Source organism: Halyomorpha halys, unplaced genomic scaffold (genome assembly GCF_000696795.3).
Source record: "Halyomorpha halys isolate HHAL.00 unplaced genomic scaffold, Hhal_1.1 Scaffold438.1, whole genome shotgun sequence".
Taxonomy (NCBI): domain Eukaryota; kingdom Metazoa; phylum Arthropoda; class Insecta; order Hemiptera; family Pentatomidae; genus Halyomorpha; species Halyomorpha halys.
Genome location: NW_027107367.1, coordinates 44,780 through 70,331, shown reverse-complemented (window position 1 = coordinate 70,331; position 25,552 = coordinate 44,780). Strand labels below are relative to the sequence as shown.

The 25,552-nt window shown below is 29.8% G+C and overlaps 1 protein-coding gene across 4 annotated transcripts in view; it reads right to left on the bottom strand.

Annotated features, from left to right (window-relative positions):
• LOC106682744 (androgen-induced gene 1 protein) overlaps positions 1 to 2,884 on the bottom strand; it is an 11,895-nt gene extending 9,011 nt beyond the window's left edge. For 3 of the 4 annotated variants that reach the window (XM_014423776.3, XM_014423773.3, XM_014423775.3), the window contains exons 1-4: positions 2,792 to 2,883; positions 2,293 to 2,683; positions 1,932 to 2,069; positions 682 to 899 (exon numbers count right to left, since the gene is read on the bottom strand). In XM_014423776.3, coding sequence (XP_014279262.1) covers positions 682 to 899; positions 1,932 to 2,069; positions 2,293 to 2,484 — 548 coding nt within the window. In that variant the 5' untranslated portion in view covers positions 2,485 to 2,683; positions 2,792 to 2,883. Of the gene's footprint in view, positions 1 to 681; positions 900 to 1,931; positions 2,070 to 2,292; positions 2,684 to 2,791 lie in introns of all 4 variants that reach the window. The other variant, XR_001343480.3, reaches the window with a different exon arrangement.
• Between the last annotated feature and the right edge of the window lie 22,668 nt (positions 2,885 to 25,552).

Below are 25,552 nucleotides of genomic sequence, written 5' to 3'. Positions count from 1 at the left end.
AACATTTAGTAAAAATAATTTATATCTAGTGTTTCAGACAAACTAAATTCTTGTTCCAAGTATAACCATTATTTTTTTTTGTCATCTCCATTAGTATCTTAACTATTAATATTCAGTATATATTTTTTTCTGAACAACCAGTTTTATTGTGAAATATATCCAATGTTTCGCCTCATTTATTTCCATTCTATCTGCATTATAATACTGTGATGTTTTATTTCTGTTATCAGTCTATTACCATACTCTCTCCTTCATTCAGTAAGTTTGACACTATATCTGGCCATCATAATTTTTACCAGCCTGGGATTTTCCATACCCTAATTTGGGGACCGTTATGAACACACTTCTGTAAAATTTTTCATACTAATACATTTACTCAAATTTTAATCCGTTTCGGTGAATATATTATTTCAAATTAATTATTTTAGTAAAAGTGTGACAGTAAATGGTAAGTGTCATTCTATACAGTATAACTTTTATTACATCTTAAAAACTGATACAATTTGAACAAGTAAGTGATTGTTAATCAATAATTATAATCATTAATCTTAAAATAATGAATTGTAATAAATGACATAACTGAATGTCAAGTTGTACTTATGGAAGGGAGCAATAACTTCCTATTAAAAACAGAAACAGTATTTAATATTAAGTTAATATAGCTGATAAAAAACAACATACCAAGTGAGATAAAGGCCTTGGAACACTGAAAGACCGAGTAGACCCCATTTCTTAGGCGGGTAGTCCCTTCTGGAAGTTGTTATCTCCAAGAGTTGAAAAATCACAATATTTGTGTGCATCACATGGTTCAACCATGGTGGAAAATATGGGTCCAAAGCTTTGGGTAGGACTAACTCACGGTCAACTGCCATTAAAGACCAAAATGTGAAGCCTACAAACTAACAAATATCATGAATAACTGGGTCAATTATAAGTAATTAAAATTGTGATTTTTTACAAATATTATTGATATAAAAAGGTAATTAGTTTAATAGTGCTTATATTCACATGACTGTAGCAGCAAGGAGATAATCATTAAGTTTAATTATCATTAAGATTAATCATAGTTAATGAAAAATTATTATCTATTTATGACAAAAAACTACTAAAGTAAAATTAACCAATATTATTTGACACATTAAAAATGGAACTAATATTTATTAGTATTCCATTGATAAAAAATCTAATAGTGAATTCAAAAGTAATATGATTTTGTTGTAAAAATTATTTGCTAGAGGAAGTTAAGTTAATATCCTTCTGACATATTAACTGTCTGTGCAATTAAGACTAATTAAAAAATTATTCACTTGAAATTTTTATTGATTATTATTATTATTTTTGGATTGGACTTATTTATATTTTTCTGAGAAAGTTCACATTAATTATTTTTCACCTGGTAAAAAAAAATAACCATAATTTTATAAAAATAGATACAGAATTTGCTATAATTAATATAAGGAAACAAATTGTTTTAAAAATGTATTAGTTATTATTAAGTTAAATGAAATATTTCAGAAATAATAAATTTTAAATTTTTTATAGTATTTTCAAAATGATTTAAACTAAGCATAATTATAAATGATGTTTTATATTTAAAAAATTTAATTTTTGAATATATCTTGACAACTAAAATATGCATATTTTTAATAAGTGGCAAAAGATTTACTATTTTTTTAAATTTAGAAAATGAACCTTCTATGATAGTGATATTAGTAAAATAGAAAAAAAAAGTTAGTAATATTTATAGTCATTTAGATTATAAATCTTTAAATAAGCAAAATGAAGAAATTATAAACAGCATTAGTGCTCTCTCGTTGGTTTTAAAGGAACTACTTGGGAGGTTTACTTCGCACTGTGAATAAGAGAGGGCACCGTTGTTCTAGAAGCAAAAATTCAAATAAGTGGAAAATTCAAAAAGTTCACTTGCTTACCATGGACACCGGAAATGCCATACTGCATTCAACGAAGTTCCTCACTTTACACAACATCGTAGGTTCCTCGGTATGCTTATCTTTCGGTCCGAGGATGTCGTTGACAGTCGCCAATATGAAATATGCGGCTTGCAGCAGCTGCAAACACGTTAAAAATGTTCTTAATACATTAAAAAAAATGGCACTTCACTTGTAGAGAGGTGACACTGTTCACGATTCCTTTAAGAGCCGTTTTGCTTTGACACGCATTTCAGCGCAAAGGTGTTAAGGAAGAATATTGGATATTGAGTGGATATCAACCACAGTTTATAAAAAATAGGAAATCAGATTCAAATTGTGAATAAAAAAGGGGAGCACTCACAGCATCCCAGTATGTGAGGAACTTCAACTTGTAGCCAAAAGCGGCGAAGATGGGCGACACTTCCTTGGGGATGTTGACTTCGAACCAATCGTAGTAGCAGCCAAATGTGAAGTGGACAGCCCCTACTGCGTGTACGATACAAGATATTGTCTTGAAGACACCCTTGTGCCTCTGGTACAGTGAGACCTCCATAGTCGCTGGCTTGGGCGCTACTGGCCGCTGCGCCCCCTCGTACGAGATCGGAGTACTACCGCAGTCCCCCACCACCTCTCCTTCGTAATGCGTTCGATGCTTTATTTCATTCAGTTCTGGTAGTGTCGTGTCTTCCTTTGTGAGGAAGATTTTTAAAAATAATTATCCTTTCCTCCTTACGTATTTCTGTATGTAAAGCCTGAAACTAATTTTTATGAATTTTTTTACAAGGACATAGAATCACATAATTTCCAGCAATTTCACTTGTTTGAAAGCAACCCTATTAAACAGATCATTTAAATTATACCTTCTATGCTGAGAATCGAATCAGTTCTCAGGATAGAACAATAGTAATCCGACTTCTCTCAATTATATGTTTTAAAATTTTATTTTACAAAACTTTAAATGTGATCTTGAAATCGTTGGAAAAAACCATATGTTTTGGTGCTAGATCTAATAAAAAATATGAATAAATAAGTCAGTGTTTCGATTCTATAATAGCTGACATTTTCAAACCCCTTTTTGGTGTTGGTATCTGGTGGGGGGAACTAGTCCGGCAAGTGAGCCTGGTGGTCCTTCTTGCCAACCCCCGGCGGCGACCAGAGTTTCTGCTGCGTCCTAACCAAGGTGGGATTGTCAAGATTCATTTCTCGGGACAGCCGAGAAATTTATATATTAACTGTCCCCACCAGGTGAGACCATATATATTGGGAACCGTAACCACAACGTTCCGAAACGGGCGCTCTGGGACCTATACCCCAACCCGCAAGGCCGTCACCTCCCTCAAGTTTAAACACTCTTAAGTACTTAACTTGTAGGGAATAATTAACTCTGTAGAAAAAGTATAATAAAATGAGCTGAAATAAAAATAAAAAATGAACTGACTTGAACAAGTTCGTCAATAAGAAGGAACTTAAAAAAAAATATCTATGTATGTAAAAATTGTATTTGTATCAATAGTGAACGAGGAATATTTTTGAATAATATGTAAAATAAAATCACTTGTATCTTCATTTAAAACAATATAAATTATATAGTTAAAAATATATACAGGGTGTTTCAGGGTTAAGCGGCCAAACTGAAAATATGAACTATGAACTCAAAACAAGAAAAAAATTTCCTCTGAAGGTATGTCCGCAAACGCTTAGCTTAGGAGATATACACACCGAAAGATTTTCATTGTTATGAATTATTTATGTTATATGAAAGAAATAAAACCTATTTGTTTGTTCTGACTTCTTCATTAATTAAATGTAATCATTAAGTTTCATATTAAATGTTGTTCAAAGTGAAGGTATGTTCGCAAATGTTTTGTTTAGGAGATGGATTAGATAGAATACCAATATGGCCTTTTATCCCTAACTGTATAAAAACTATTGGCAACATAAGGATTAATACTATTTGGAATTAGAATTGGGAACTGTCACTAAAATTTATCGGTTTGAAAGAAGCTTTCGCAGAGTACTCATCATTATGCCTTCAGTTTATACTAATGGTGAATAAGCCGATATGGTGTTTGTGGGCGGTTTTTGCAATGGTAATGCTAATGCTACCCATCGTGAATATGCCAGTCTATTTCCGAATAGAAGATTACCAAACAAGTCTATTTTAAACTCCACGTTTCAACGTCTATGAAAAACTGATACATTTGCTATAATACTATATGGTGATGGTATTTTTGCCCCTTTGTGAAATGAAGAAAGGAGTCCGACCACATTACAACATTTTGATGATAATCCATCTGTCAGTGTACAAAGAGCTGGAGCAGAATTAAATATTACGCCAACTACATTATGGAGAACTCTCATTGCAGATGGACTTCACCCATATCATTCATTATCAACGGGTACAAAATTTATTACCGCAAGATTTTCGGCAAAGAAGACGTTTTTTGAGATTGGTACTTAGGCTTAATCCACAATTTCCATGAAGCATTCTCTGGACAGATGAAGCTACCTTCACAAGAAGAGGTTTATCCAATCAGAAAAATAATCACCTCTGGTCGCACGAAAATCCCCATGCAATTCGTGAGCATCATTTTCAGCACCAGTTTTAGCACAATGTGCGGTTGGGGAAAATAGACAATATTTTAATAGGTCCGCATTTCTTGCCACTTCGACTCAATGCGGTAAAATTCCTGGAATTTCTTAATAATGATTATTATGATTTAGTTCAACATATTCCACTACAACAGAGAAGGGATATGTGGCTTCAATTAGAAGAGGTTCACGACAATGGCTAATTATCCTAATCAATGGATTGGATTGGATCCTGCACATCAGTGGCTTGGCGTGCTTGCTCTCCCACTGGATTTTTTTTGTTTGGGGTGACATTAAACAAAAACTCTATGCAAGGCCGGTCAATGATCTTAATTCCTTACGAAGGAGGATAATTGAATCTTGTAAAACAATAACACATACCCAGTACCGTTCTGCCACTGCTGCTTTTGAAGAACGATGCCGAGCCTGTCTTAACGCTCAAGGAAATCACTTTGAACAACATTTAATATGAATTTAATGTTTACGTATAATTGGAACAAATAAATAAGTTCTATTTATATCATATAAACTAAATAATTCATAGAAATGAAAATCTTTAGGTGTGAATATCTCCTAAACAAAGCGTTTGCAGACATACCTTCAAAAGAAATATTTTCTCTTCTTTTGAGGTCTTTAATTCATATTTTCAGTTTGACCACTTAACCCTGAAACACGCTGTATAATATCATTGAGCATGTAGTATATCCAATGATCTAAATTTTAGATTTTGGAATATTAAAAATGATTCCAGTAGAGGAATTATTGTTGATTTTTCATTGATATAATATTTACATTGATCACAATAAGTTGCACTGTTGTAGCAATATATAGAAAGAAATTCGAACTTAGATCATGGTCCATAGATTTTCTCTATCACATCCTAAACTGTTACGATCTAATAGTTCTGTATTTTTTTAGTTGAAAGGTTTTAGGAGGAAAACGTGCAACAAAAGTGGCACAAAATGCACTATTAAGCAACCTAATTTTGAAACATTTTCCTTTGAAGAATGTCAGGGATCGAAGAGGAAGCAAGGTTAGAAACCAGTGAGTTTCGTGATTATGAAGTTTATCATGGAGGGATTTATATCTGGTTCTAGCAAGGTCATTATAGATGATTTTATTCCTGGAAAAGTAAGAAAGCAGCCTGTACGAAGGATCGGATACAAGAGTAATACGATGGTTTTCGGGGTGCACTATAGTTCAATCGAGTAAGTTCAAATAGGCCTTATAATAGGTTATATAAATGAGTCTTTTATAATTAATCGGACGTTTAGTATTCGATATTAATCTTAGGTCCAAATATAGTTATAAGTAGCGGATCTGTGCTAGAAGGATAAGTGATATTTATTAACAGATACTGAGGTCATACGTTTACGACAAAGGATAAAGGTGATTTGATGGAATTTATTTAAATATTTGAATTTTGACCCCATTCTAGAAGGGTTGTGATTAGGGAGTTTGGGATACAATTGATAGGTCCTTATTCACGGGAATAAGATCTTTAAATAAGTTATATTGATTTGAAAATTTGAATATTTATTAATATTATTATGTCGTATAATTAGAATAATTATAACAATGGTGAGAATATAAATTTAAAATATAATTAAATTAATTTTTAATGAAGGTTTTGGTATTTATATATACTTGAATATACAATTCACATGAAGCCTATTTTTGAATACATTAATTATCTGTGCATTACTGAAATATTTCGATATCACGTTTTGTCTAAATTTAATTAACAGTCCATTTATTTCATTGCGATTTTGGTAATTAGATAAAATTAAAATTTATTTTGGATTTTTTTTTTAGGAACCGGCATTATCATAATCTGTCGAAAAATAAATTGATGTGCGATATACAAGTATTGTTTAAAATATATTAAACTAACTAAATATTCCAGTACTTAAACTATCTTTAAATAAGAAAAAAAAAAGTATCCCTAGGATATTTATTCGAAAATTTCACACCGGTCCCTTAAGTCTCTCTAAAAGCAGTAAATAAATAACCAATCTGTTTTTTCCAATTCTACTAAAAAAGTTAAACTAAAAATACAACTTTTCAACATAGTTGCAAGTTTATAAAGTACTGTATTGGAGAGATCTACCACCCTTATGTTGCTGTTTTTCTCTCTGACTGTTGACGAGAGATACGCTTTTCTTTGTCGGCGTTTTGGCGATCTTGGGTATAGACGTAGTCTAAAAGTAAAAGGGAAACTTAAAAGTTTATAACCCCCGATAAAAATTGCAAGTATCTTCATTAATATTTATAACGAGAATTGTTAATCATCCATACCTCTGATTCTATATATATTTCATATACGAAATATTTAGGTAAAAAAAAACTAACCAATTTTTATATCTAACTTATTTAAAACTTAATAAAAAAAAAAAAAAAAATTAAGTGCTAACAAGACTGACAATAAGTCAAGGAGTAATTTAATTGAGGGTAAACTTATTGTCTCTACGACTTAAATGAGAATTAAAAAAAAAATTACATGCCATAAAAGTGCCATAAAAAGTGGTTAGTTTGTACCAGATTTTGGAAATTTTCTTTACCAGATTTCTGAATTTTAGACCCAAGCATCCTTAGAGTATAAATAAAAGAAAAATCGGCTAGTATTCACTGTGTTGACAACCATATAATATTATTTTATTTATTTTTTTCTTTTGAAAAATGGTTTGTATGAAGAATTAGCTACACTTTCTAAAATTTAAAGTAAACGCCTCGGAATTAGTAGCTTGTGAAATTTAAGTGTGTCACTATCGAATAGTGAACTACTTAAAATATATAATAGAAAAATAAAAAATATATTTTTGTATAAAACCTCTTCGAAAAAGACTGATGTTTCTTTTTTCAATCTTCATATTAATTTATTTTTGGAATAAAAGAAGAGTAAAATAGTAAAAAAATATATATCAAAACAGATATTGTTATTCAATACGAATCTAGACAAAAATTATGAATTTATACATTTTTAGAAGGAATTTGGAATTATTTTTAATTGATTGAAATAACTATATTATCAAAGGATGTTGCCAATTAAAACCAATTAACATAGAACAAAAACGTCGGGAGGCCCCTGCAACTCAGAGGAGTTAAGGGTTCAGTTCTTTGCGAGGAAGAATTATGTTTCTTGAACAACGGTTGTGCTAGGAAGTGATTTGTTTATGATCACGCGTTAGGTTTTTTTCTCCATTAAAGGGTAACATAATAAATAATTACCTGGTAATACACGTAATACTGAGCTATCCCGCTGCCCAGAAGTACGACGAAGAAAGAGATTAACAATCAAATTTGATACTTGCTTTTTAATCAGAGAAATAATTTGGACAATTTATTGACCACGCACACTTCTATACTTCGAGAAGTATCAACCTAAGAAGAAAAGTTTCCGCCATGTTTAACGAAGAATAACAGAAGAAAGGAGAATATTAGAAAACTTAAAATTATTTTTCAACTGAACATGGTAATCACTAATCAGAAGGTATATTTGCATTCTTGCCTTTCATAATATTTAACGCCAATGAAGCGATGGCTTTTGGTACTAAAGTCTTCGGACCCTCTTAAGTCTCAGGGTCAATATAAAATAAGTTATTTTAGGCCTAGTCCAGAACTAAGCCTCACTGCTGGAAGTATTTTCGTAAAAGAGGAAAACTCACGTTACTAAAATAAGTAGAAATTAGAAAGGACTCAGGTGAGAACAATGACTATCGATTTTTAGATATAAAACAATAGCTTCGTGAAACTAATAGTTCTCGGAAAAGAAAACATCCTAAGAAGGCAACAGTTTTTATGACAGCGAAGTTATTTTTTTTTTAATTTAGTGTTATTAAAATAATCTAATTTTAAATGGTTTGAGCAAAAAATATTCAGAGCGTTTAGTACTTTCTTAGTGCTTTAGTCAACTGTCTGACCAGAATGAATTGCGCACCACTACCTTGGTGCGCAATTCATTCTGGTTTTTTGGATGAGAGTTGAGCAAAAAGTAATTACGAGTACAATTACAATTATTAATGAATTTCTTTAATTTGGAATTGTAGAAGTCAAATTACATTTACACGTAATTGTAATTTATAATGGCAATTACTGGTAGAAGCGCTGTAATTCTAATTGTTAGTTGCAATTACAACTAATAATTATCCAAGAGTAATTGAAATAACTAATTATAACCTTAAGTAATTTCAATTTTATTTATAGGATTTCAAGTAATTTTAATGCAATTATTTCTTAGCGCTCAGAAGTAATTTAAGTATAATTACATTTTTTAAATCCAAGAAATAATCGTAATTGTAAATGAAATTACTTAGCATCAAAAAGTAATTGTAATTGAGATTCAAATTACAGTAATTACAATTACTTTACACAGTTACAGTAATTGGGGCGTTCGATTATAAAGCATGGTGACTAACAAAATGGAACCTTGTGGAAAATCGATTATTAAGTTTTGAAAATAATATATGGTCCAACAAAAATCACAAAATTATATTACTCAATAATTTTTAGTGTATTGAAAAATAAAACTTTTACTAGCTGCTACTCACACCATTTTTTTATTCATAACAGAGGATGATTCTTGCAGATATCATGTTTTACCTGCAAGTATGAATTCCTGTTTTACAATAATTGAGGCAATCGGATTATAGACCTGGTATTTGATATTTAATGTGATTTGAAGTTTTTGGGAAAACCTGATTTCTTAAAGTTGTTGTTTTTTGTGGAAAAACTTTTTGAAATTTGTTTTTTTGTGGAAAAACTTTTTGAAATTTGTTTTTTTGTGGAAAAACTTTTTGAAATTTGTTTTTTTGTGGAAAAACTTTTTGAAATTTGTTTTTAAAAATAATAATTTTGGTATTGGGCTATCATGAGCCACTGTTGGTTGAAGACAAAGCATTATTACTAACAATCATATTAACATGTTAAATGTTTCTCTTTTGTTAGTTACCATGTTTTACAATACCTCAATTTAATTTAAAATATTATTTATAAAGTGGAAGGTAGATATTTGACTGGCATATTTACGGTGATTGGACACTTACTGTCACGTTAAAATTCTTTTACAAGGTTTGTACAAGCAAAAGAAACATGAAAGTGGACCAAAATGTACTTTTAAGCAACCTAATTTCCGGAGGCAACGACAGTGAAGCTGCTGTTAACGTGACAGTAGCTTTACTGTCGTTGCCTCCGGAAATTAGGCTGCTTAAAAGTACATTTTGATCCACTTTCATATAGAATTTGCCTGTTCAAACCTTCCAACGCACACTCATACATCAGGAAAAGTGAACTACTATATTATTCTAACAATATGTCATCACAAAATATGTGCTGCTGGATTCTCAAGCGGATCACAGATTGGGAACGACAGGTTCATGGGCTTCGCACCCTTAGCCCATGAAAAAAATAAGCTGAAGTAGCTTTAATTTGCCTTCCAATGATTTTAGGTTTGTTTATCGTCAAAAGAAGATCCTAAGAATCGCAGTGGATGTCTCTTGGTTTTTTAGAATAGTTATTTTTATCTATTTATTTTATTTTTTATTCATATATATTTTTTGTAATTCATTATAATTAATTTATAATTTACAGTTGTTCAATATTGATAGCGTTGTAAATAGCTGTGTAAATAGAGGGATCTTTTGCACGAGACTATATCCTTCATAATCAATCATAAAAAAAACCAAAAAAAAAACCTAACTGTTATATTAACCATGTCAGACCATAGTTAATTCTTAATCTTACAAGATTACAATCTTGTAAGTAAGACTATTTCATATCTGTTTAACTTAACACATGTGTTAGAGAACCATGGGAGCGGAGAGACGTTAGGTTGGATAGTGAAATGATCTTTACCTTTCGAACTTGACTCCAAGGCATACCTATCCTGCCCTTCACTAAGGAAGTCTTTTTTCATCCAACTAAAAATTTCCTATAAATTTTTAATAATAAATAGCAGTTTCGGTTTTTCCACTCTTACCGAACACCGTTTTGCTATCTAATTGCGGCTTGACACTAACTAAAGTTGAAAAAAATGATAAATGTTCGACATGCAACTCCATCGAGGAGCCATTGCACATTATACTAAAATGCAGTAGATATAATACCGAATTAAATATCCGCTCATCCAAATAAATAGCGCTTTCCTCCAAGAGCTGGAAGATATAGATAGGGATACCATTCAATCATTATGCAAATTTATGGAAGAATCCAATGTATATTTTTAAAATTAAATAAATAAATAATAATAATTTACATACGTAACTCCATTCAAATATGATATAACAACAGGGGCAGTATAGGACTCCAACGGGAGTCTTGGGCCCACAAAAAAGAAAAAAAAAACATGTAAGGCCTACCAGACCGATCTGGTATTGAATAAAAAAAAAAAAGGTTTATTTATAAAAAAAATAAGATGCTATAAGCGTATAAAAAAAGTTTTATAAAGTACCTAATAAGTATTAATCATGAGTTACTTTATAAAACTTTTTTTTTCTCTAAAATAATATCCAATTACACTGACAGACAAAAACCGGTATACTGAGGAACTTTCAGTATAATTTTAGAATCTCACATGCCTGAAAAGAATATTATTTCATTTAAAAATCGTTTGGATGAAATTGAAGTAAAAAAAACATAATAAATCACATTGCTAATGAACCGCTTATACACATCTACAAAATATTCTCACATTCATAGTATGATGATGCAGGCCTCATAAGATAGATCACACACCTATAATAAAACGGTAACTATTCAAAAATCGAAAGTTACCCATTAACTAGTAACTTAACTAGGAACTTAACAGTAGTTCACTAGATCTGTGTTGTTGGCTGTCAAAACCTGTATAGTTTAATTTTCCGCAATACAAGAGTGTATTATTTTTAAACTTTTGTTTCCTTTAGCTACTGTCCTTGGTAACTATATTAGTAACCCTAGTTGTGGGATGACTCCTGTTTAGAATTATTTCTTTTTTTAGGAACTAATTTTAGTTAGATCTAGTAAATTAAAAAAAGATTTTTTTTTTTCAAATATAAGAAAATCAGAATTTTAAATATAAAACTTACCACTAATGCCTGTTGAACAGATTCGATACTTAGGACTCCATCTTGACAAGAGACTTACTTGGAATCCACACACAAGACTGAAAGACAAGAAACTGCTCGTAGATTCCGATTGCTACAACACTTACTTGACAAACGCTCTAAACTTCCCATTCACTACAAAAAATTAGTATACACTACGATAATCAGACCAATTTGGACATATGGAATTGAGCTCTGGGGCTCCACCAAACCATCAAATTCTTCCCGCATCCAATCGTTGCAATCCAAAATCCTACGTAAAATCCTTGATGCTCCTTATTACGTCACAAATAAACTCATTCACAAAGACCTTAACATCCCATTCGTTGCAGATTTGACCCAAAACAGATATGGGTCTTTTCATTCCAAACTCCTTAACCATCCTAACCCATTAATTCTTAATCGTTCATCCTTAACAATCCCTGATAATCCTCCGAGGCGTCTGAAAAGAAGATTTTTTAGAAAAGAAGATCTAATTTACATTAATGTTTGAAGTACCACCAATGGGTGGTTCCTTCCCAAGATTTTCAAGTGTATATGAAACATACAACATATTTACCTATTATATTATTTTGTACAGTTGTAAATTATATTAAATAAATAATTAAAAAAAATATATAAAACTTATAAGTAATAAAACAATCAGCATATTAATAATAAAATGTGAACTAAAACTTATTTACTTATATTGAATAAACCTGTAACTAAGATGGATTTAGTTGTAACGCTGGTTAGAAATTTGTAGCAGTTGAGCTCAGTAGTTTGATAAGGTGTGTTCTACCTACTAAAGCATTAACCAAGGATTTATAGTGTCCTAGAACTTTATATGCATGTTTTCATTGTCAGTTGTTTTGTTTAGACATGTTTTAGCAGTGCAGAAAGTCTTTTATCTATTACAGGGTTAAATGAAAAGTATTGTTTATTTTAAACTACTAAGTTGGAGTCCTATACTGCCTAACCATGGTTGGGGGTCAAAAGTTCTTCATTTTGTGGGACCGCCACTCAATGAAAAAAGTCGACTTCCCAGGCCGGATTTGAACCGGCACCGCCAATAGATATCAAATTGGTAAGACTGTGTCTTAACCACTGAGCTATGGGCGGCCCAACTACTAAGTTTAAGGTTCACGAGAGAAAATGTGTTAACTATTGTGTGTTAGGACTAAGTAAAGAACCTATTAAGATCTTTACTTGTACATTATTGATCTATTCAGAAATCTTTTAAATAGAACAGTGATAAATAATCAATAGAAAAACCAATCATTACACACTACGAAATATATTTTCCAAGTTTTAAGAAGGTTAATAGACCAAAATTGATTGATAATTACTACCTATTACTGGTAATTGAAATAAGTAAAAATTCCAAGTCAAAATTTGCCAATGTTTATTGCAAATTCATATTGTCCGAATAACAAAAGGTTTTTATTTTCCACTAATAGATAATGCTGAAGGGAAGTATATATATTTTCATAATTTTAAATTCTTTTTAATTTTTGAAAATTATTTATATTAAAGCAGCTGCTAAGACATTTTCGGATTGTAAATGTAATTAAAAATTAGTCATGGTTATCTACTACAGAAATTCGTGTTGTTTTTTTTATTGTTGAACAGTTTTTATTCATTTCTTTTTATTAAGTGAGATATCTTCACGATTTTGTCTAATTTGCATATTTAACCTTGAACTATATTTTTCTGATATGTTTTATCGTATATTTGCAGGCAGTTTTGCAACCGCTTTGATTATTTGCTTTGATAACTCGCAGACACTGTTAGATAAAGGCGAGCCTTCTCTTATGTAACTGAAGTTAGCTTATTGTCTTCCATTCAAAGATCTCAATAGGTCTCACATTCTTATCTCATGTCAATGGAGACTAAATTTCTAAGGTGTTTATATTCCTTTGTTTTCAATTAAACTTTACTTAAATGGACATTGAGGCAAATACAGAGGAACGTCTGTATAACAAATCGGAGGGAGGGTTTATAAAAAAAAATTTATAAAATTATTTAAGTATAATCAATAGTACAACGATTAATAATATGTATACATAATAAATTTAATTTTAGTGGCAATCATTTGATATGTATTGGGGATATTGATATGGTTAAAGAATATATTTTGACTAAGGTACTAGAGCTCAAGAGATACCATAAAAACTAGTAATCCTACGAAGATAAACATCATAAGCTACTTTATAAAAAATTAAACTAGCTTTAATTATAGTGCTAACAGACATCTGCATGTCTCATGTTTCTGAGATATTTCCCACATTAAATTCACTAACTACTGATTTTTCAGTACATTTTTTCATGCAATGTTGCTTTTAAAAAAACTACTGAACTTAAACAACTCTGTTAGAGCTCATATTTTAATTAATTTATTCTGTTACCTATTATATTATTACCTTAAATTGTGTTAGGTTTTCTTGTGTTGTAGTTAGTTTTAACGATGTAGAGGTCCGAATAAAAAACTAATTTTTTTTTAACGTTTTGAAACAGTTAACATTTTTTATTTCCCCAATTATACTTGGCAGACTCATCAAATTTGACTAGAGATTATGAATAGTTTTCATTTAATTAGTAAAATATTGCGGTAAAATAACTTACTTTTTTCCACTGGACTCTAGTACAATGGATCGATCGACGAGCTAACGGCCAATGGTATCCATTTTACAGGATCAAATGTAAAAATACAAATTATGGATTGAATATTTTTTATAATTCTAATCGATACATTTTTCGTATTCATTGTTTTTATTTTTCTCCTTTGTATCATCACCATTATTCGGTTGGATTCAGTACTCACCTTGATTAATCATGATTCACTCCTACCTCTCAATCGTTGAGTCATCTTGTGTAGATTATTGTTTGCTATGTTAAAATAATAAAAGCGGTTAAGTTAAATCATAGATGTGGACAACAAAAAGTAAATAATTCACTGTCCATTTTTAACCAATTTAGCATTATTACATATTTTTATTTAACTGTTTACCCAGTATTATAAAATGACAAGAAACAAAAAAATTATTATTTATTGAGCGATGTGCAATCAATTTTGGGAAATCTAGGAGCGTCTTTTACATAGCAAATATAGTTTCAAGAAATAGTTTTTTTTTTGTTCTCCGTTTAATAATCGATCCTATAAATTTAAAAATATGCAAATATTAAAAATGATACTGATACTGATTTGGGAATAATAATTCATTTTTTTACACCATTCTTTGATAAAATTGACAAACTTTTTCTAAGGATGTTTTTCAAATAAGATAAATATGTAAGTGTCAAGAATATTTTTTAAGTAGAAAATTTTAAATAATTATAATAACTTACGAGATAAATTTGGACCTAGTGTATTTTTATTAATATTTTTCAAAATTTTCTCTGGATATTTTTCAGATAGGTACACCAACAGGCAATATTTTTTAAATTAAAATTTTATATTTTGATACTATAAAGAAGTACTGTATTTTATAATTTTTTTTTCAAGAGACACTAACATTATTATGATAGATAGACTATAAAAAATTATGGTGTTCCCTATAGAAATAAATATTAACTAGATTACACCATTTTTTTTAGATATTCTAGATAAGTTATATTTTCTTCCTTGTAGTATATTGATATCCTGACTATAGATTAATATTTAATAAAGAATGAAGATGGACAGAGTCAAAAGAAAAAAAAAGAAAAAAAAAAAGGAGCTCAATTGCAAAATAAACAATACAGTAAATGTTTTTTAAAATAAATATTTATACCAATATAATTAGATGTGAATTATTTTGAACCCTTTGTTTTTTGTTCACCCGGACCATAATAATAGTATATGACTATAAGTTTAAACATTATGTAGTATTTAAATAAGTAACCATAATTTATAAAATAGAAATACAACTTTTTTATTATTTTAGCTAAAGTATATTTTCTTTATAAACTGTCTCAAATCTTTGCAATTGACATTCTTGAATACTATTTTGAAGGTATTACACGCCATCTCTCCGTATTACACGCCATCTAAGTCATGCACTGTTATGAATTCTTCTGGACTCATGAAAATCTTAGCTACAGATCTGAAGTTAGTTCGTCTATGGAAAGATTTATTTGGCTATAGTTATTTTAAGAAATAAATTTTAGTACAAGATCGAGGCCTAAAATTTGTTTTAGTGATAAGCCTGATTCACCTTAGACTACACAGCCGACATACTTCGGATTCAATTGAAGAAAATGTACTATGAATAATCTATTATTTAAGTTTTGGAATGAAGCTATACATGGTGTTGCAAAGTACGTCATTTTCACGTTATCTGTTACGTTGAGTCATAAGTAACTTCTGATGCAGCTAAGTAGAATCTATTGTTCGTATCTAACCGCTATGCGTTACCATGGCTTTAGTTAGTCTTTTGTCAACTGTTTTATGTGATATGCGTTACGTTAAGTTGTTTTTGTTTGTTTTAACCTCTGAGATGGAGCATCAAAAAGTACATATACGTCATGTAATGCTTTGGGAATTTAAACAAGGCGACAGCTGAAAAAAATATACAGTATAAATAGTGAAGGACTAATAACTGATCGGGCAGTTTGAAATTGGTTTATAAAACTCCGTTCTGGAGATAGGACCTTAAAAGACGAGGGCGAGAGGTTCTTCCTACTTTGACGACAACCTTCTAAAGGCAAGATTAGAGCAAAATCCACGTTAATTACCAAGAGATATAGCAGAAAGGTTGAATACATCACAATCAAATGTTAACCGTTGCTTGTAGAAATTAAAGAAAGTCAGCAAGTAAGGAGTATAAGAACTTCGCAATATCAGTGAACAGAATAAAGAAGATCGCATGACAATCGCCACAAGTCTACTCAAGTGTGAAAATTGAGCCTATTTTAAATAGGCTATGAAAAATAGGTTACTTATGACAATATCGTCCGCAAAAGACAGGGGCTTGATCAACCACCCCTACCAGATCCGAGAGCAAACATTCATGACAAAAAGATTTTATTGTGTGTATGGTGGGATCGTCAAGGAATAATTCACCACTAATTGTTGAAGTCAAATTTAACGATAACTGCGGATAGATATGTTTGGCAGTTGCTAAGAGTGCAAGAGAAACTCCAAGAAAATTATCCTACACTTGTCAATCGCATAAACGTCACTTTTTTAAACGACAATGCGCGACCACATACTGCAAGGGTGATTCAAGAAAACATTCTTGAGCTTGCATGGTCTGCTTTACCACATCTACCTTACTCCCCGGGTCTTGCCCCGATAGACTACCACTATATCTGCTCCTTATAAAACTTTTTGAATGAATAAACCTTTCAGGATTTAACAATTCAGGAAAGCAAGTCAGGCAGACTGTTGAAAACTTCTTCCACTACAAACCAAACCAATTTCGAATTGATAAACTGATAGGAAGATGGGAGTAGGTTATAAATAATAATTGAGAATACAGAATAAATTATTATAATTTTTTTATTTAATGAGAGCAAAATAAGTTTCTGATAAAAAAAACTTGTAAAAATCCTCAGCCATAAAATATGCAATAAAAAAAGTAAAAAATGCCAAAAAAAAAGATAAAAAAGACGTATTAAAATATTAAAAATAAATCCAAGAACCAGTAATACTCTATATCACTATTGGATATAGATAAAATTTTGTGTTTTGGTTGTGAAATGAAAAAAAATATTCATATAACTTAGAACGCTTGAAAATTGTGGTAAAATGTTATTACCCGAAGTTATTATACTCGAAATTTCTTATAAACGCTATTTTCAGAGATCAGTTGGGAAATTTTAACATTGCAATCCAATTTTTCGTTCCAAGATTTCAACTATGAACAAAACGATGCACTTACTTATATAAGTTTAAATAATAATAAATATTGTCGCTTCTGAGGAAAGGAAATAACAAACTAAAATTCATATTCTAATAACTCACTTAACTAGTTCGTTGATTTTTTTTTTACGTTTTGTTTCTTATAAATGAATCTAAAAATGTAATCTGGCATTTCGTATCCAGTAATACACATTAAACTTTATTTCTTGGAGATGATGGTCGGGGGGAGGGGGGGAGGGGTGGTCAGTAAGAAGAACATAAATAAACAAAAAATTATTTATTCATGGCGACCTTTCGACCTGAGTTTTAGCTAGGGCCCCTTTGCTACCAAGTTCCTCGATGAAGACCTGAAACTCAGGTCGAAAGGTCGGCATGAATAAATAATTTTTTGTTTATCTATGTTCTTCTTACTGACTGAACCTTCCGAAAATTTTCCTCAATTAATTATCTACGCTCAACTATCTACACCTCAATTTTTATTTCTTTTTTGTTAAATTGAAATCATCTGAATATGCAATAAAGTGCAAAATTTAGCTAATTGCACCTGCATGCACTTATTCGTATAGACTTTTGTTCAGCTGCTTAAAAAAATACATCTAAACAAAATATGTAACTGCATAAAAGACTGGGTCCTGCTAATAAGCTATAAAGGAAATTATTGATTGGGTCCATAACATCATTATCAAATGAAGAAATAAAAAGAGAGAGTCCATGTTATCTAACGATAAAGCAATATAGAATGGAATGCTGTGAAAAGTTTAATTGCAATTAAAGTTTCTTACAAGTTACTGTAATATGAATTTATGGCAATAAAATTAAAATTGTAAATAATTATGATTTGTAAATGTAAATAATTAGTAAAGGAGTGTGATTATAATTGTGGCATAATAATATTATGTAAATGAAGTTAAGGTTTTTAACATCGTCGTTTAATCGTAAATAAATTATAATGAAACTAGATATATTAGAATTTATTTGTATTATAAAAAAATGAATTTTTACATCTAAATTGAATGATATATTAGAGTATAAATAAATAAAATTTTATCCATTTTAGTCTCAAAATATTTTTATTCTATTTGTAAGTCGGCCGATTCGACTACCCTCAGGGACAATCTTACAATTTCCATATTAAATTAAAAATTAAAATTATTTGTCACAGTCATCTTCTTTTTTAAAATTTATCACAAAAAAATAATTTGAATTTTTCATTTAATATGGAAATTCACTAATTAGGGTAATTTGTTGGATTGACCTGAGGAGAATAGCCTGCATGAAGTTGTTTTTTAAATGATTTATTTTAAAAATTGTACTAAGATTGTCCCTGATTATGGCCGAATTGGGCGAAACGTTGGACTTATAAGTAGAATAAAAATGATTTGAGACTAAAATGGATACAATTTTATTTATTTAAACAATATTAACCAGTCTCAAGATAGTATTAAGATTATAAATAAATGAATTATATTTAACGAAAAGAGAAGGCAGAATGCGCATTAACAGCTTAACTAACATTTAAGAGCTGATAATATTCACCTCTCCTCACGTGTAACAACGGAAATATCTCTAAAACATTTGTTTTCCTGCTTTCCTTGTTAAATATTTCTGATGTATTTTCGTTGACAAAAAAAAAAAAAAAAATCATATTATATTACGTAATATTCAACGTTGATTCCCTTATACATTTACACACCTCGTTGGAATATAAATGAATAGCTCTTTGTATATGATTTCCAATCACCAGTTATAAATGTATTCCGATATGAATATAGAAACAACTATAGTTTATTTTCAATTCTACCAATATTATTTAAAAATCGAAGAATATAAATATATATTCAGAATATAATGACTTTATATATGTATAAATATTCAGTTTTCTGTGTTACTGAAATTTATTAGCCTGGTTGATAAAAACCTTTATAAAAAAAAAAATGAGAGTGAGTATGCTGTAACAGTTGTGTCTAATGACTAATGCAATAGTTTTTTTTTTAATGCACATATTATTTTTTATTTAATTTTAATATATATTATTTAAAACATTGTAATAAAAATGGAGTGTTTTATCTTCGATTTAATAATAAATATGAGTTTAAAAATAAGATTCAACTGTTTTCTGTAAGTTCATTCTCTTCTTCCTTCATCCACCAAAGAAAGAAGTAGAGAAATAAGAATAAAAATAAAAATTTAATCAAAGTCATAATTACTCTTTACGATGATTACTCTTTATGATTTATGATTTATTTAAAAATAAATTGCGATTTGGCTACTAATATTATTTTGACATTGCATTCTGTTTGTAAACATTCCTCGGGCATTTTTTAAATTTTATTCTAATGATTGACATAAATTCACAAAAACACTTATTGTTTCGAGATAAGTACAAAATAAAAAATTGGCATTCATTGCATTACCATACATTCAGCATGTAATTATTTAAAAGTCAGAATAATTACTCGCTGCATGTTTAATTTATTCGTTTCTTTGCCAACGTCGTCTCATTACTTATTTTTACCCCAGCTTATAAAACAATTCTTTAGGTCAATTGTTGAAAAATCATTATGTCAAGATAAAGTATGATACATTGCTGTGTTGAACTAAGATATATTTTATCAAATAATATTTTTATGTCTTGATATGAAAGTCGAAAAATACCTGGGTTTTTTCTATGACCGTTGAAATTAATTATATAAAACTTATTTGCCAATTTTGATGTCATTTATATCATAAATGTAGAAAAAATATTTCCAAATTCAATTGAAGATTCAAACTTTTATTTTTTTTAATCATAAATTCTTTGTAAATATTTAAAATTTTAAATGTTTTATATTAAATATCATTATGTGTAAATAATACACGTTTCCTAGGTAAAATTTATTTTGAACATTTTGGAAAATGTGGTATAGATTGTTTTTCTTCTGCAATCTTCATGTAATGTATAATAATAAAATGTAGAATTTATTTCGTTTTTCCCTTAATCTTTATAATATATTATACCAAGAAAGTATAATTTACTAAACTACTTGTTTTCGAATTTTCTAAATAAAAAAAGAGCGATTTTTTTTTCATTAATGTTTACCTAGGAAATGATAATATATAATATAAAAGATAATACAGCATAATTATGTTGTTATTTTCGTGGAAACTTGTTATATGAACAATATAATTTTAAGTTATAACTTATTTGAACTTATTTTCATCAATTTTAGATTTTAACTTTTTTTTTAAATTTTTCCGTTGCAGTAAAATACTTTATTCTATCTTATTTGTTATGTTCACGCCATAAAATAGTACACTATGAACCTGTACCTATTCCTTTTCCTTCAACTCCTCGAGTAACTGTTGCCAGAAGCTGTCTCTATAATTGATGTGGTATTTCTATCTGGCAGCTTGACCCCAAGTGTATACAAGGACGTTCACTGGCCACAAGTTAGGTGGTAAATAATCGAAACCACTAAACTATAACTGAGTGGGAAGGTGTTGCAAATTTTCGCTATCCACGCATAAAAAAGAATCTCTCCTTTAAGAGAAAATACAGATATAATAAAAAAAAAAATTCATTTTTGGACTTAGTTTCCTCCCTGTGCCATTTCCTTCTTTATTGTTTTTTCATCTTATCTACAGTTTTTTTTTCCTCTTCAACTTCCAAACAATTATTTTTTCTCATTTCCTCATTGTGATTTTAGAAATATCCTTAAAAACCCTTTTAAGTAGAAAGAATATTCATTTCCCTCAGAAATTGTTTGACGATGGTTTCAATTTCCGCTTCAGATTGTGGGCTCACTTATTTCTCCATTCAGTTATGGAAATCACTGATAAAGTTAAAGTATTTTATTGTTGTGTGCATTTGATCAAGTATTGCGAGCCATTTAATATAAATATAAATAGGTCATAGATAGTATTTGTTTATTTTTGATAAATTTTGGGGGGCACGTCAAATATAATGATTTTTTTTTCTATTTATTTATTGCAATTTACAACTGTATTTACATAAAAACATATGAAGTAAATTTGATGTAATATAAAAATGTAATGATACAGACATGTAGAGAAACTTCTCATTGGTACCACTTTAATCATATTTTTACACTAGAAGGTCTTTTCAGGCGCCTCGGAGGATTTTTAGGAATAGAAGAAGCAGGGTTAGAAACTAGAGGGTTTCGATGGTTAGGGAGTTCATAATGGAAGGATTGATATCTGGTTCGGGCTAGATCGGTTACAAGTGGAACAATAAGGTCTTTATGGATGATTTTATTTAAAATAAAATGATAGTTTCATTGTTTTTATTTTAATTTATTACGCTAATATATGATATATTTATATATAACTTGTGATTCACTTGATTGAAAACTTGAAAAAAGAAAGAGAAAGGAGTTTAAAATGATGCATATGAAGACGGAAATTGTATGAGCCTTTATTAATCATCTCTTTTTTGATGATATTTATTATCATTCCAATTCATGGCAAATAGTTTAGTTTGCCATCAAATATGACCATAGAAATACGCGATTAGAAATTTAAATAATTTTTATTTATGTATTTAAACTTGGATATTCGGCAGCCCATGATGTAAGAAACATTGCCACAGCGTTCGGGTAATAGTGTTGTAAAATATTTTTGGCTAGTGACACAGATTTGTACAACTTACCCAGAGGAATTGATGATGATGAACTTAGGCTTACTGTGGAAGAAATCCCTTACCAAATTGCTGAAGGACTTGCAGAACAACTTTTAGTTTCTCGACACTTAAATATCATTGGCGAAGTAAAAAAGTCAGATCTATGGGTATTTTATGAACCTGAGTGATAATAGCTGTAGCGTTATGAGATATGCGTTGCGCAGGCAATAAAACTGGCTTTTTCCCGAAAGGATGATCACTTGTGATGAAGAGTGGATTGTACAATATATGATAACAGGCGTCGGTCAGGTCAATTTAAATATCTGCTGAGACACATGACAAAACCAAATTTGCATTAAACAAAATTTAATGTTTTCTGTGTGGTGTTCAATGGAAGGAATAATTCATTTATTTTTTTACCTAGAGGTGAAACTATCACCTAATAAGAGTTAACGTTAAAATACGACAGGGTAGTGGTCATACTAGAACATAGAACGATGTATATCTGTAACAAATGAAAAATATGGATAGGAGCAAGGAGATACAGAATTATTATGAAAAAAAATGTACATATAAATAATATTAAGAAAATAAAAAATATGAAGAAGAAGAAATATTACTTTTACTAAACGAAATAAAATATGGGAAGATGAATGGTTGACCATGAATAATAATATAAATGTATTATATTTATGGTTTGGGTGCAGTCAAATAAAAACTCAAATATTGGAAAAAAAACTATTTATATTGAGCTAACGTTTCGCCCCACGTACAGGTCTTCATCAGGGCTAAAAAATATACGAACACTTAAGTGATGTGAACATGAATGAGAAAAGTATAGAAGTAAGAATAAAATCAACGTACCATACAAACGAGAAGTCAAAATGAACTGTTTGACAGCATGTATAGAGAAGGAGTGATGATTGACAGTTATATTTGAAAATTTTTTTAGGTAAAAAGAATAGAAAATTAAAGAAAATATTAAAAATAGGCAACCATTCAGTGATAATATACATAATAATAGGGGGAAGCAATTGTGTTTAAAAAAAAAAATGATGAATATACACGGATAGATTGCACAAAAGAAATGATGTTTAAAGAATAGACACAATAAATATAATATGATGAGAAAAAGACAATATACAAAATAAATAGGGGTACACAGGTGTGTAAATTATGTAATAGAAACAAAATAGTTTTAAAGTAGTTAGGATGTAAGTATACTAAAGTTGGAAGTAACATAGGAATATAAATTAAACTTAAGATATATAATTACATTAGAAAAGGATAGAAAATATAAGATATAAAGCAATAAAATTAGGTATGGAGGTGATAATTCAAAAAATAAATCCAGGTAAAAGACGACAGAAAAGCCTACTTCATTTCAGAAGCCCACTTATTATTTCCGTTTCCATTGATTGCCTATAAACTTTTATATTTATTTAGTCTTTACGTTTAATTTTACACCTCTTTAAATTTTTCATTTACTTTTCTCATTCATGTTTACATTACTTGAATGTTTGTATATTTTTTAGCCCTGATGAAACCCTGCAACATTGGGCGAAACGTATACTCAATATAAATAATTTGTTCCCTATCTTCCTTTTCTAGAAAGAAAATAAGCAACAAAAAATTTAATGATTCAATTTTCATAATTAATTAAGAAAGAACAGCTAGAAGCTTAGCATGCTAAGTGAGAAAAAAAATGATTGAAAATACTAAATCTCCATGATTTTGGAGAGTGGGAGAGCTGGTCTACTTGATTAATCCTTCACTCCATTTACTGTATTTAATTTTTCAATTATTGTTTTCGGTTAGTGATTTTTCTATAGACTCCTACTTTTTGGCCCTTTCATTCATAGCCTTCAATATCCCAGAATTTTCGAAAATAATCATTTTTTTTGTCAAGGAAGAGGACGCCCTGAGGGTAACAGGAAAAACGGTAAACGAGATCCCTTGAATTAGGATAAGATACTATATATAAAAGAGAGGCGGCACTCACAATCCGAGGAGGAATTAAACAAATTGAGACGGCAAAGGATAATAATCGACAGAAATTGTCGTACAACAGTTCACTAAGAGCAGTGAAAAAGAAAACTGCGGCTGGTGAAGCTGTGGAAAAATATAGGAAAGTGCTTCACTATGGGAATATAAATAAAAAGACGGTTGACGAAAACTTCGGGGTTTTTAAAGAAAGAAATATTGATGTTACATTAAATTTTAAATTCAAATATATTGTTAAATAAAAAACATCATGAGCTAATACTTGGCTAAAATATCCTAGCATTAAGTATAAAATCTGACCTAATATAATTTGTGCTAGCAATGAATAAGTCACGAATCCTTAACGAAGGATTGCTTTAAAACTGGAAAACATGTTAATTTCGAAAAACTGGAAAACATTTTTTTCTTATCCCCTAAAATTTTAAATGTGTTATTTAGAACTTTTTTAAAGGGAGCTCTACTAAATTTGAAAAATTAAAAATATATTTAATTGTTCACTATATAGAGATATTTAAATAGTTTAAAATATATTGTGTTGATTTAAGTTTTTTCCTCAGTGGAATCCTTTTCAAAAATCAAGTCTTCTTTTTCAACAGTATACAAAAGTGTTTGCAGTTGGAAGCACGAATTTAGGTTTTATAGGGAAGTGTCGGAGGGACATTATGTAGATTAATGCTAAATTTTATAGCAAATAAAAAATAAATAATGTCTGAATAGCTGTTGAATTATTAATTTCATTGGAACCTAATGATGTCCCCGCTTCCTCTGCCCAGTTCGGTTCGTCCAATTAATCTTTGCACCTGTTGGCAAAGCTGACTGCGGTATTTGTGGCTGACGAGGCACGGGCCCTTCCAACTGTCCTCCCGAATATAACTGATGAGTAGAACTCTTCTTTATTGAAATAGTAAAGTAATTACATTTAGATTATTATATTTATGGGTTCATTTATAAAATTATATAAAAGTTGTTTCGCTAAGCGATTCAAAAAGGAAAATAATTGCTAACTTCGTGAGGTTGAAGTAATCAGACTGACAATTAATAATTTTGTATGAAAACTCAAATTTCTTCACTTTTAATTTTTAAGTTTTTTACGGCTCTATCTCTTAAGGTGAGCGAATAATCCTTATCCGATTATTATTATTATGTTTCTATGGGATACCGCCATATGGAAGTCATCCCCGTAATTAACATGACGAACTGAACATGATTTTTCACAACGATAAAATGTTTTAAAATTACATAAAGTCTTATGTTTCTACCTAACTACAAGTTATAGATTGGATTACCGACAATCATCCAATATTGTATTTTTTATATTTTTGAGAATCTTTTGATGGCTACCTAGATGCTTTTTTTCAATACTCAGGACTAACCATGCGAGTGTTATTGAACAGAGTGGAGGTGTCTTTTTTTTTTTACTTACTGCTCCAGATGAGAATCGAACCCAAAAGATTCTGAATCATGCACTATAGGTTTCTCAATCTCATAGGTCTAATTTCCAACA